At 50.2% G+C, this 12,996-nt stretch overlaps 1 protein-coding gene across 1 annotated transcript; it reads left to right on the top strand.

Annotated features, from left to right (window-relative positions):
• The first annotated feature begins 821 nt into the window (after positions 1 to 821).
• LOC121442617 (coiled-coil domain-containing protein 22-like) lies at positions 822 to 12,963 on the top strand. Its single transcript, XM_041644224.1, has 17 exons — positions 822 to 956; positions 1,466 to 1,643; positions 5,805 to 5,937; positions 6,837 to 6,927; positions 7,048 to 7,136; positions 7,243 to 7,421; positions 9,109 to 9,303; positions 10,017 to 10,079; positions 10,182 to 10,301; positions 10,761 to 10,880; positions 10,964 to 11,080; positions 11,182 to 11,283; positions 11,370 to 11,477; positions 11,740 to 11,835; positions 12,017 to 12,076; positions 12,160 to 12,234; positions 12,620 to 12,963. The coding sequence occupies exons 1-17, from the start codon at positions 907 to 909 to the stop codon at positions 12,731 to 12,733; spliced, it is 1,890 nt and encodes a 629-aa protein (XP_041500158.1). The 5' UTR covers positions 822 to 906; the 3' UTR covers positions 12,734 to 12,963.
• The last annotated feature ends 33 nt before the right edge of the window (positions 12,964 to 12,996 follow it).

The following is a 12,996-nucleotide window of genomic DNA, read 5'->3' on the forward strand; positions in this document are numbered from 1 at the left end:
GTAGCCCAACCTTTGCTTCAATCAGGTCCTGGGATTACAGGTGTTTTCCACTGCACCTGGTTTAGTAACTTTGTTTTTTCTTTCATCTATTGTGCGTGCCTGACAGTGGTACCACTGCACATGTGTGGATGTCAGAGGACAATTTGTAGGCGTCTATTCTTTCTCTGCCATGTGGGTCCTAGGTATCTCACTCAGTTTGCCAGGGTTGGTGGCAAGAGGCTTTACGTGATGAACCATCTTAATGGCCCAGTAATTAGGTTTGTTTATTTATTTAAAATGTATTTATTACATGTTTGTGTGCACGCTCAAGCATACATGTGTCACAGCGTACGTGTGGAGTTCAGACTCTATGGAGTCATTTCTCGCCTTCTACCATGTGGATCTCGGGGACAGAATTCAGCCTGTTAGATTTGGTAGCAGGAGCCCTTATCTTGAGCTGCCTTCCTAGGAGTAGTAATTATATCTTGACCGTAGAACGTAGGTATTATCAAAATTCTCATTTTACAGATGAGGAAAGCAGCACAGAGGGGAACAGTCATTTTGTACACTTGTAGGCTTTTATAATTTGGAAGATGAAGCTTCCTTAAATGAAGCATTTCTCTGTCCTGTCCCTCAGCTGCTAGCACAATTCCTTTTTCCTTTGGACGAGGCTGCAGAACTTCAGATGGGAGAACTACAGCTTCCAGCAGCCATTGCGTACTCAGCTCTGAGTGTGTGCAATATATCACGCCTCCAGGCATCCCGCTTGCGCAGCGCTCACTCGCAGAACTACACTTCCCAATGTTCCTTGCGCGGCACGTGATGCTCTGTCCTCCGTGGGTGCGGAGAGCAGTTGCTACAGCGTTGCTCCACTTTCTCTGATCCGGTCCCGGACCCAGCCCCAGCAGAGTTAGAACTGACTCCAGCATGGAAGAGGCCGATCGAATCCTCATCCATTCTTTGCGCCAGGCGGGCACGTAAGTACGCAGCCCCACTGCCTCCAATTGCTCACATCCGGGACTCCAAAACCTAGTACCCCCATTACCCGGGAACCTTAAAATCGAGACCTTGGCAACCAAGGGCCCCAACTTACAGGATCCTAAGCCCACCTACACCTTAACATCACGGATCTCCCAAACGTTTGACCTGGACATTTGGTAAGCCCAGAGGACTCAGGCACCTTATAAGACTCGAACCGTGGGAACTGAGACCTGAAATGTGTGATTTGGACACTAATATGCTGGGACCCTGATATGTAGAGGGTGTAAGACACCTGCACTCTGAGATCCAGGAAACTTACAATCCAGGACTGGCACTCAGCGTCTCTAGAGTCCCTGAGACTGGACCAAGTAGAAGTCCTAGTCACAGACACCCAGTGTCTGTTGAAACCTAGGCTCTTCCCTGCCCCTGGGTACTAGCGCTTCCTTCTCTAGAAGGCTGTTTTTCCCCCCTAACCCCTCCTCAAGCCTGCTGCTTTCCTCTTTAGGGCAGTTCCTCCAGAAGTGCAGACTCTGCTAGCTTTCACCACTGAGCTGGTAGTAGAGGCCGTGGTCCGATGCCTTCGAGTGATCAGTCCTGACGTGGGCTCTGGCCTCAGTCACTTGCTGCCACCAGCGATGTCTGCCCGGTTTCGCCTGGCCATGAGCCTGGCTCAGGCCTGCATGGTGAGTGCCCTCCTCCCAGTATGCACACCACCTTCATTCCCTTTTCACAGTCACCAAGTTCTTTGACACTCTTGCCTTCCTCTCTGTCCCTCTTTGTGGCTTGCCATTCATTAATGGTTTAAAGCTGCCACATGTGTAGCCAAACCGTGCAATTAGTTCTGACTCTACATAGCTCTACGCATCCTGGCTGTATGACCCTAACCCTGCCGTGGCTTATTTCCTTATCTCTGAAATGGAGGTGCTAAAAGGTTGTGTGGGGTAAATGAGCTGATCCAGTTTACCCCTGGACTAGCTGTAGCCCCCACCTTTTAAGCTTGCCGTCAAGATTTCACCCCAGTGTTACATTGTATCCATTTACCTATATATCAGGGCTGAAGAAAGACTTTGATTGCGTTATATACTTCCAAACCAAGCTCTGATTAGTTGTGCCCAGATCACATGAACCTCCTATAGGGCTGATTAGCTGCTGTTTCATGGCATAGAACTGGGGAAGGGATGGTTACCCATAGAGAGGTGTTCTGTTTTAGGAAAACATCATCTGTTACATTGTATTGTGCCTCTTGTAGTTACAAAACCACTGCTCTGTTAGATCAAATAAAGTGCTTATGCAGTTTTGGTCTGAGCAGTACCCCTGTTGGCTCTTCCTGGCTAGGTCAGCACTCTCAGATTTGCCAAACTGTTCCCATATTCTTCTGTCTAGGGCTCTTTGCCTCATGAAGTGATCAGTTTGCCCCTGTTCAGGGCCACATTCTGGAAGATGGCTTTTTTTTTAAAAGGTTTATTTATTAATTATATATACAGCATCTGTCTACATGTATCCCTGCATGCCAGAAGAGGGTACCAGATCTCACTACAGATGGTTGTGAGCCACCATGTGGTTGCTGGGAATTAGACTCAGGACCTCTGGAAGAGCAGCCAGTGCTCTTAACCCCTGAGCCATCTCTCAGCCTCTGGAAGATGGCCTTTTAAGAGAGAAGCTATGTCTTCTGCTGGGCACATAGTATGCTCAGTGGGAAGTACCAAGGTGGTGGATGGTATGAGACTTTCTCTGATGTTCCCTTCTCAGTGCTGTCTGCCTCTGGATGTTGTGGCTCATGTTAATTTCAGTATGGGGAACCTGCTGGTCAAGGGATACCTGTGATTGTCTGGTTCAGCAGCCATGGCTTGCCAGCAGCAATCAAAAAGGGTCTCCAATTCAGCATTGTGTGTTTGGTGTCTTCCTCTCTGTGTCCCTTGCTTTTGGTATCCATTTCTATACCTGAAACACCTCTGTGTTTTGGGCATTTGTCACTGTATAAGGCTACTTCGTCAGCGCTCTATTGCTGTGAAGAGACACCATGACCATGGCAACTCTTATTAAAAAAGCATTTAATTGGGGCTGGCTTACAGTTTCAGAGGTTTAGTCCATTATTCTCATGGTGGGGAGCATGGAGGCACACAGACAGATGTAGCTGAGAGTTCTACATCTGGATCCCAAGGCAGCAGGAAGAGAACTCTGGGCTTGATTGGCACAGGCTTCTGGAACCTCAAAGCCCGCCTCTAGTGACACACTTCCTCTAACAAGGCCACACCTAATCCTTTAAATAGCACTGCTCCCTGGAGACCAAGCATTCAAATCTGTGAGCCTATGGGGCTATTCTCTTTCAAACCACCACAGCACCTCACTCCTGGAATGAGTTTCCTTATCCGTCACAACTCTTAGATCATAGATGTCAGATTTTATAAGCTTTAAATTATGTAGCATAGACCCCAGTTTTTTTTTTTTTTATTCTTGTGTGACCATGATCCTCTAATACAGCTTCTGTTGTGACAGAATACATGAATACATATCATAATGGTGGTTTGTTTGTTTGTTTGTTTTTTGGTTTTTCGAGACAGGGTTTCTCTGTGGTTTTGGAGCCTGTCCTGGAACTAGCACTTGTAGACCAGGCTGGCCTCGAACTCACAGAGATCTGCCTGCCTCTGCCTCCCGAGTGCTGGGATTAAAGGCGTGCGCCACCACCGCCCGGCATAATGGTGGTTTTTGAGTCAATATTCTGCACCAGGCACTATGATAGCATGATGAGAACTCATTTAAGCCTCCTGACAGTTGTCCCAGATGAGTACTTTTAATATTTTTTTTTGTTTTTCAAGACAGTGTTTCTCTGTAGCTTTGAGCCTGTCCCAGAACTAGCTCTTGTAGACCAGGCTGGCCTCGAACTCCCAGAGATCCGCCTGCCTCTGCCTCCCGAGTGCTGGGATTAAAGGTGTGCGCCACCGCCGCCCGGCCTTTTAATATTTTTTTAAAGAATGTTTAGGATTTGAGAGATGGCTCAGTGGTTAAGAGCACTCACTGGCTGCTCTTCTAGAGGTCCTGAGTTCAATTCCCAGCAATCACATGAAGACTCACAACTATCTTTAATGAGATCTGGTGCCCTCTTCTGGCCAGCAGGCATATATGCAGACAGAATACTACATACATAATAAATACATTTAAAAAAAGATATTGAAATTTTTTTATTTATTTAGATTTTAGATTTTTCATTCTGTGCATATGAGTGCTTTGCCTACATGTATGTGTGTATATATGCATCATTTGTGTGCCTGGTACTGGTGGATGTCAGAAGGAGTTATTGCCTTCCACTGGAACTGGAGGTTTTTTTTTTTTTTTCGAGACAGGGTTTCTCTGTAGCTTTGGAGCCAGTCCTTGAACTAGCTCTTGTAGACCAGGTTGGCCTCGAACTCACAGAGATCCACCTGCCTCTGCCTCCCAACTGCTGGGAATAAAGGCGTGCACCACCACCTCTGCCTGGCTAAAATGCACTCATCTATTTTTATGTGCATGGGTGTTTTGCCTGCATGTGTCTGTACATCATGTACTTGCCATGGAGGACAGAAAGGGCCTTAGAACATCTTGAACTGGGGTTAAGGACAGCTGTGAGCTGCCATGTGGGTGCTGGGAATCTAACCCAGGGCCTCTGGATGAGCAGCCAGTGTTCTTAACCACTGAGCCAGTTCTCCAGCCTCCCCCTGGAACTGGAGTTACAGAGGGTCATGAGCCACCATGTGGATGCTGGGACTAGAACCCAGGTCCTTCAGAAGAGCAGCTAGTGTTCCTAACCACTGAGCCATCTCTTTAGCCCTTGGTATAATTTTTTTCTTTTAACAAAAGTGAAGTACAGAGAAGTATTGACTCATGATCACACAGTTGGTAAGAAGCAGAACTTGGGTTTGAGCCCAGGAAGTTTGCTTTGTCTTTGAACCTTTCTGGAACTCTTTTTTTTTCCCTCCGAGACAGGGTTTCTCTGTAGCTTTGGAGCTTGTCCTGGAACTTGCTTTGTAGACCAGGCTGGCCTTGATCCGCCTGCTTCTGCCTCTAGAGTGCTGGGATTAAAGGCGTTCACCACCACCGCCCAGCCTCTCTGGAACTCTTGAGAGTCCTTTCTTCCTGAGCTGTGTGTTTGCTGATCTTTTGCCTGTTGTCATTGATCATGATGGTTGTGGGAATTATTTTGTTGGTACTGGGGGTGGAACCTAGGGCCTTGCTCACATAGGCAAGCACTCTGAGCCACATCCCCAGTTCTGTTTATTTTTAGGCACTACTTATATAAGAGATAGGTTCATGACTTCTTCTCAAAGGCGATGGATATTGTTTTCCTAAGCTGTCATTGCTCTTTTGACTTTGTTAGTTATATTTTTTTAAAGTCATTTCTTTTTTTTTCCACATGGGCAGAAATCCTGTGTTCTTTTATGGCCTTTGGATTTTGAGTCATAGTTAACAAGGCTGAACTTTGTTTTTGTTTTTGGAGACAGGGTTTCTCTGTGTAGCCCTGGCTGTCCTGGAACTTGCTCTGTAGACCACGCTAGCCTCCAGCTCACAGATCCTGTTGCCTCTGCCTTCTAAGTGCTGGGATTAAAGGCGTGCGCTGCCACTGTCAGCAAGCCTGCTGAGCTTTAATCTCTTTTATTGATCTTATAATACTGAGTATGATGACTTTGTGGCCAGAATGCCTTGGTGATGTGGGTGGGGGGGGGAGTGGGAGGGTGATGGCAAGTGAAAGAGTCAGAGCAGGTGTGGTAGTCCCAGGGCCCCCAGATCAGGAGGCTCCTCTTTGATTGGCAAATGAGGGCCTGGCTTTTTACCCTCAGTATCATCATCTGGCTATACTTGCTAACCCCCAGGACCTGGGCTATCCCTTGGAGCTTGGCTATCAGAACTTCCTCTATCCCAGCGAGCCTGACCTTCGAGACCTGCTTCTCTTCTTGGCTGAGCGGCTCCCCACCGATGCCTCTGAGGATGCAGACCAGCCTGCAGGTATGGGGTCCTGAATGGACTGTGTTCCCAGGGTGATAGGGGCTAAGAGAAGTGACAGGAAGGGTAGGGGGTGGATGTATTCTCGGGAGAATGGGTAGATCCAAGGTCAGAGAGCGGATGGATTCAAGGCAGGTAGCATGAGGTAGGAAATGAGTTGCCCAGCTTCCCTCCTGTACCTCTGCTCCTCACTCCGTTCTCATCATATGGGTGTTCTTAGTGTTCCCAAATGTGCCAGGCCAGGTCTAGCCTCAGGGTGTTGGGTCCCTGGATTATTCTTCCCTCAGATCTCTTCATGGTCAACTCCCTACTAAGTGAGTCCCACCCACGGGGCATGCGCTGCTGAAAATAGCTGTGAACGTCAGGCACCACAAAACTAAACCCGCTTCAAACGTTAGGAGATTGTTTGGTGTGACTGAACCGCTCTGTTCTTGAGCGTGCTTTATCTTTGTAGATGATAATATGATGTCAGGATGTCAAAAGATTAAATACGCCCTCAACTCTTGTGCCTTCTGCTCTGTTACTTCAGCGAGGCCTTTCTCTGGCTGCTCTTTAGAACATTCCAGCCCCTTTTAGCAATCCTTCTCTCTCCTGCTTAGAATAGATGGTCCTAATGGTCCTATTCATGAAGTTTCTTTTCTGTTATCCTGCTGACGCTATGAAGATGGGGACCTTATCACTTTTGTCTCCTGAAGCAGTGTTTGACGTAACTGGTAGCTACCTACTTTAAGCTCAGTAACTGTTGGATGAGCGAGAATGTTAATTGACTCTACCTGCACTAGGAGGCGAGGGATCAGGTGCTGCAGCTGGCTTCCCAGGCTGGCTTCCCAGTACTTTCAGATTTATGGCATGTCACTCCTTCCCTATCCCCCCCCCCCCGACCTCCACCCCTCACCCCATAGGTGACTCGGCTATTTTCCTTCGGGCCATTGGGAGCCAAATCCGGGACCAGCTGGCCCTGCCCTGGGTCCCACCTCTCCTTCGAACTCCCAAGCCTCCAGGTGGGATCCCCACCTCCTGTCCATCTGGACTTGCTCCCTCCTTGCCTTCTTTGCCCTCATGCGCTTGCTCAGGTTGTTGCCCCCCCCCCTTCACTAGTACCTCAACCTAGAGGCCGACTCTGCTCTCTCTACAGGGCTCAGCCCTCCGGCAGTCATTCCACTCCAGCACGTTGGTTCTGCCTGAGCTGAGTTCCAGAGGAGGTGAGGCTGCAGCTGTATGGATCTAAGTGAGGAAGGGAGAGGAGTGTGTGAGCATTGGTGTAGGGCGGTGAAGGGGGAAGCTGACTGGCACTGTTTCTGCCTTCAGAGCCACGGGAGTTCCAGGCGAGTCCCCTGCTGCTACCAGCCCCCACACAGGTGCCCCCACTTGTGGGGAGGGCAGCCTCCCTCCTAGAGCATCACGCCATCCAGCTTTGCCAGCATGTGAGCAGGGATTGCCCAGGGGATGAAGACCGAGTGTGCCGGACACACCGCCTCCCATCCCAGGTACCATCATTGTTCAGCTCTCCTCCCAAAGCTTCTGCTTCCCGTGGCTCCTCTTAGTTCTCCACATCTCATTGTCCCCATTCTGGCCCTCTCTTCTTTGCTTCTCCTCTGTGTGCACCTGCCTGAAAGAATGAATAAGGACGGAACCTGCAGCAAGGCCTTCCCCTTTGCTTGCTTTCCTGTTCTGAAAAAAAAATGGGCTAGTGGGGTAGTGAGCTCGCATGAGTTTTACCTGGGACTGTTGGAAGTATCCCCTGTGGGTACTGTGGGTACTGGGGCGTGTCCCTGGGCTGTCTCTGCCTCTGCATTTGTCCCTGATCCTCATGGTTTCTGGCTCTGGTTGTCTGCACCATCTCCTCTTACTGTCTTTCTTGTTCTGTGGTTTTCCTGCCCCTCTCTCATCTTTTCTGTACCCATTTGTATGCTGCATTGGTTTTTTTTTTTTTTTTTTTTTTTGTTCTTCGAGACAGGGTTTCTCTGTAGCTTTGGTGCCTGTCTGCCTGTCTTGGAACTAGCTCTGTAGACCAGGTTGGCCTTGAACTCACAGAGATCCGCCTGCCTCTGCCTCCTGAGTGCTGGGATTAAAGGCGTGCACCACCACCGCCGGGCTGTGTACTGCATCTTTCTCTCTGTTCACTTTTGTCTGTCCCCTCTTGCCCTCCTACCAATTCATCTTCTCTCGCCACCTCTGTCTACTTAATCTGTCCCCTCTTCCCCCATATCTGCTCTCCACCTGTCTCCTCTCCCCACCCTCCCTGTCCATTTTTGCTTTTGTATCTGTCTGTCTGTCTATCTATCTATCTATCTATCTATCTATCTATCTATCTATCCCTGCCACCCTGGTTACCATGTTTGCTTGTACTTTCTCTCTCCCTGCCCCATCTTCTGGTTTTTTAGGGGAGATTTGAGACAGGGTGTCACGATATAACCTAAGCTGGCATCACAATTTACAGTCTCCTTGTCTGTCTCCTGAGTGTTAGGACTACAAGCATGTACCACCATACTGTTTCTTCTTTAAATTCACAGGAATTTTGAAGCATAAATATAGACAGATTGTTCTAATGATTCTTGTCTTCTAGTCTTTCTTCTATTTCCTTTTAACTTTCCCCCTGTATTTTAAAGCAAATCTCAGAGCTTGGAATGTAGCTCCATGGTAGAACACTCTCCAGACATTCACAGGGCCCTGGGTTCCATGTTCAGGATCAAATCCTAGCTAACCCAAACTGCCACACAATTTCCACTCCTAAGTACTCAAGATGATGAGTCATTACTCACAAGAACATTTTTATGTAACCCTTGTGCCATTTTTATGCTGAATGAAATTAATGATTTCTTCATGCCCTTCAGCACTGAAATGGTTTCTGTTCTTCTCTCCGTTGCTTATCTCTCTCTGTCTTGAACTCTGACCCTTTTTGACCTGGTACTCTACATTCTGTGTCTTTGCTGCCCACCATCCTTTCCGTCTCCTTCTGATCTGAAAGCCCCAGGTTCACTTTTCTCTCTTCTCACATTCTGCAGTGTGAGGAGTGAGTGGGTAGAGAAATGCTACCCACTGTGGAGAAAGGCACCCCTCTGTTCTTGGGGAGCTCCTAGGCCAGTAGGGCAGGGAGCTGCCTTGGTGAGAAGGCAGGGTCCTAGGGAGCAGCAGGCCCCTATGCCTTCCTCTTCCCCTGTCTGTTCTTTCCAGGAGGATTCCCGGGCTGCACAGCAGCGACTGCACAAACAGCTGGCTGAACATCTGCGTCAGAGCTGGGGCCCAGTTGGAGCCTCGACACAAGTCCGAGACCTAGGAGAGATGCTACAGGCCTGGGATGCTAGGACTACGACTAGCACCCCCAAAGGCTCCCGCTTCACCCATTCCGAGAAGTTTACCTTTCATCTGGTAGGTAGGCCAGAGTGGACAGGGAGTGTGCTGATGGCTGCCTTGAGTATTGCTTTCCGTATTAACACCACTGTATTCCATACAGCTTCCCCGTGCCCACTGAGTAGGCCTTCCAACTGGGAGACAGTGCCCAGAGGGCTCCCCTAGCTTCTTGGGACTTGAGTGGAGAAAGGGCAGATAGGTGGTGGGACTTGTAAGGGGGTGTGCAGTGCTCCCAGCACAGATCTCATCTTTCCTTTGGTAAACGTATTTCCTTTGGGAACATCTCTTTTTCCTTGGACACCCACTCAGAGGAATGCCTGCTTTTCTCATGGACATTTCGGTCAGGGTGGTTACAGGGTCGGGGTGGTTACGGAGTTGGGGGTAGTTATAGGGTCGGGGTGATTATAGGGTTGGGGTGGTTATAGGGTTGGGGTGGTTACAGGGTCGGGTGGTTACAGGGTCGGGGTGGTTACAGGGTCGGGGTGGTTACAGGTTGGGCTGGTTACAGGGTTGGGGTGGTCAGGGTTAGCCTCAGGAAGGTTTCCTTGTGGTCAGCCACTCTAATCTGCAGTTAAAAATGGTGTTTTATTCTCCTGTAGTCACAGTCTGAAAACTGTCACTGGTTGAGCAGACATGGGTACAGTGTTTGGGGGTGCTTTGGGGTTTGAGGCGGAGCTGTGAAGGCTGGGACCTTGTGTGACTAATAACCAGGCTGCTACTTCTACCCATAGGAGCCCCAGGTCCAGGCCCCCCAGGTACCAGATGTACCAGCTACCTCCCAGAGGCCTGAACAGGTAAGGGGAGAGAGAGAGAAAAAGAGAGAGAGAGGGGTCAGCCAGGCTATTGCCTGTCTTCTGGACTTGGTAGCTCTACCTAGACTGGCCTATGCTTCCCAGGACACACGGGCAGCTCAAGAGCAGGAGTTAGAGTCCCTTCGGGAGCAGCTGGCGAGTGTGAACCACAACATTGAGGAGGTCGAAGCTGACATGAAGACCCTGGGAATCAACCTTATGCAGGTAAGGGGCTGGGAGAGTGACCTGGGCTGGATCAGGTCAGAACTAGGGCCTTGAGAGCTGATCTGAAAAGGTCTGTAGATGCCAGGCTTATTAATGGAGGATATTAAGAATCTCTAATATTCTTGAAGGTCTAGGAGAATTTGTGGGGCCAAGAAATATGTTTAATTAATGGCTTGGTGGACCTATAGGGGTTAGAGGCACATTTGGGCACCAGTCAGGCTTTGCAGGGGGGCATAGCAGCTATGGGCATCAGTGGAGTAAGATGGGTCTTTATGAGCAGGGGCTTGCAGGGCTTCTCAGGGCTTCTGGCTGTCAGTATGGAGCTGAAGATCCTGAGGCCTGTAGTAGATAGAGGCCATGGAGTGATCTTTGAGGCCTTGAGCTGGGCCAGGGCCATAATGGGCTCACTAGGATTATGATCTGTATATATGACTGGGAGCTTGGCTGTGAGTATACCAGGTGGAGACCGAGTGTCGACAAAGCGAACTCAGCGTGGCTGAACAGGAGCAGGCCCTACGCTTGAAGAGTCGGGCGGTGGAATTGCTGCCTGATGGGGCTGCCAACCTTGCCAAGCTGCAGGTGGGCTGGGATTGGGGTTGGGCCGAGAGCGGTGGGGTGGATGGATCTAGCCTGTTTTGACATATTTCCCTGACTCCTGCCAGCTTGTGGTGGAGAGTAGTGCCCAGCGGGTCATTCATCTAGCGAGTCAGTGGGAAAAACATAGGGTCCCGCTTCTTGCTGAGTACCGGCACCTCCGAAAACTCCAGGATTGTAGGGAGGTAGGTGGTGGAGTCCTGGGCTCTGGACGGAGATGTACTGCCTCCACTGGGGGCTGTTTCTGAGCTCTGCTCACTGCCTTCTGTCTATGGGTTCCTGGTAGCTGGAATCATCTCGAAGGTTGGCAGAAATTCAGGAGCTACACCAGAGTGTTCGCGCAGCTGCAGAAGAGGCTCGCAGGAAGGAGGAGGTCTATAAGCAGCTGGTAAGGCCGGCCGATTTTAGGGCCCTGGGCTGTAACTGGGGGTGGAGTGTGGGGCTTGGGCTCATGCCTGCCATGTTCCTGTCTAGGTGTCAGAGCTGGAGACTTTACCAAAAGATGTGTCCCGGCTGGCCTATACCCAGCGCATCCTGGAGATTGTGGGCAACATCCGGAAGCAGAAAGAAGAAATCACTAAGGTGTGCCACTATGGCTCTGATGGGTGGATCACAGATCACGTGGGCAGACAGGTGTAGGGTAGTTACACAGGGACTTTATGGTCTCTGGTAGGCAGAGCTGCTCAGGTACACTCCAGTACATAAGAGGCACATACAGTATACCCCAGACACCCCAACACAGTGACGCAGGCCCTACTGGATGTAAGTGCAGGTGCATGAGTACCATCGCTAGCCAGCCACCGTGCCCCAGACATGGACTGATGGCTGCCCTGATTTCTGCCAGATCTTGTCGGACACAAAGGAACTTCAGAAGGAAATCAACTCTCTCTCTGGGAAGCTGGACCGGACATTTGCAGTGACTGATGAGCTTGTGTTCAAGGTATGGAGCGGGTGGGGAGGGGGAGGGCGGGACTGGGCTGTTGCCTATTGCTTGGGCCTAGCTTTTCTCTCAGGAGGGGTGAAGGCAAAGTGGTAGGAAAGAGTGGGTCTAGATGGGGCTGGCGTCATGGACAAGTGGGAACAGTTTGCTGACACGTTTGCGGTCCCTTCTGTCTTTTCAGGACGCTAAGAAGGATGACGCTGTCCGGAAGGCTTACAAATATCTAGCTGCCCTGCATGAGGTGAGGGGAGCCATGTGCCTGGTGGACTGGCTGTGGAGGGCTAGCACAGGCACAAGCAAGCCTTGCATTCTTATTGTCTCTAGAATTGCAGCCAGCTCATCCAGACCATTGAGGACACAGGCACCATCATGAGGGAAGTTCGAGACCTTGAGGAGCAGGTGAGATCTGGGAGTAGGAAGGGGAATGGAGGCAGACCAGGCGATGATAGTTCCTTGCTTTACACTGAGAGTCTGCGAAACCAGACAACTGAGAACTAGAGGCTCAGCCATGGGGCCTGTTGTGTCTGGGACCTGGAGCTAGCCAGTCGTCTACTCTGAGCCCTGGCTTCTAACTTGAGGTTCCTCATGCCTAGCTCCTAGAACCCATGGTAGAAACTGTGACTTTAGGTGATGGGAAGGACATCCACAGAGGTCTGATGATGGGAAGGGACTGGCTACTGTTACAGGGATGGGGGGAGCAGAGAGTAATGCAGTAGAGGGGTAGCCAGCAGGGGCTGGGAAATGGGCCCTGCATACTGAAGATGTGTGCATTGTGTTGTCTTAGATCGAGACAGAGATGGGCAAGAAGACTCTGAGCAACCTGGAGAAGATCTGTGAGGACTACCGAGCCCTTCGCCAGGAGAATGCTGGCCTCTTGGCCCGGGTCCGGGAGGCCTAGAGGCCTGATGGAGGTCTCCTCGCCACAGGCAGGAATTTGGGGGTGCTGGAGGCAGTGCCCAAGCACTGGTTCTAGCACTTCCTTCCGTTCGGCCTTCGCGTTCTCCTGCTGGGATTTTAAACCCAGATGCCTGCTTATCGGGTCCCATCTTTGATCAGGGTGATTGTCTAGCTTGACCACAGTTTATTAGAGGGGCCTTCTATCCCAAATAAAAGAGAAGTTCTTCTGTGGTCCACGCTGAGGCATGGATTGGGGCTTGGGGT

This window comes from Microtus oregoni, unplaced genomic scaffold (assembly GCF_018167655.1).
Source record: "Microtus oregoni isolate MIOR12 unplaced genomic scaffold, Mior012 000092F_ref0000046, whole genome shotgun sequence".
In the NCBI taxonomy this organism is placed as follows: Eukaryota; Metazoa; Chordata; class Mammalia; order Rodentia; family Cricetidae; genus Microtus; species Microtus oregoni.

Bases quoted from the DNA above. Each gene is read 5' to 3' on its own strand.
- LOC121442617 (XM_041644224.1), top strand. From the start codon at position 907: ATGGAAGAGGCCGATCGAATCCTCATCCATTCTTTGCGCCAGGCGGGC. The intron at 10,881-10,963 runs GTGGGCTGGGAT...GACTCCTGCCAG, and splicing joins CCAACCTTGCCAAGCTGCAG to CTTGTGGTGGAGAGTAGTGC. The intron at 11,478-11,739 runs GTGTGCCACTAT...GATTTCTGCCAG, and splicing joins AGAAAGAAGAAATCACTAAG to ATCTTGTCGGACACAAAGGA.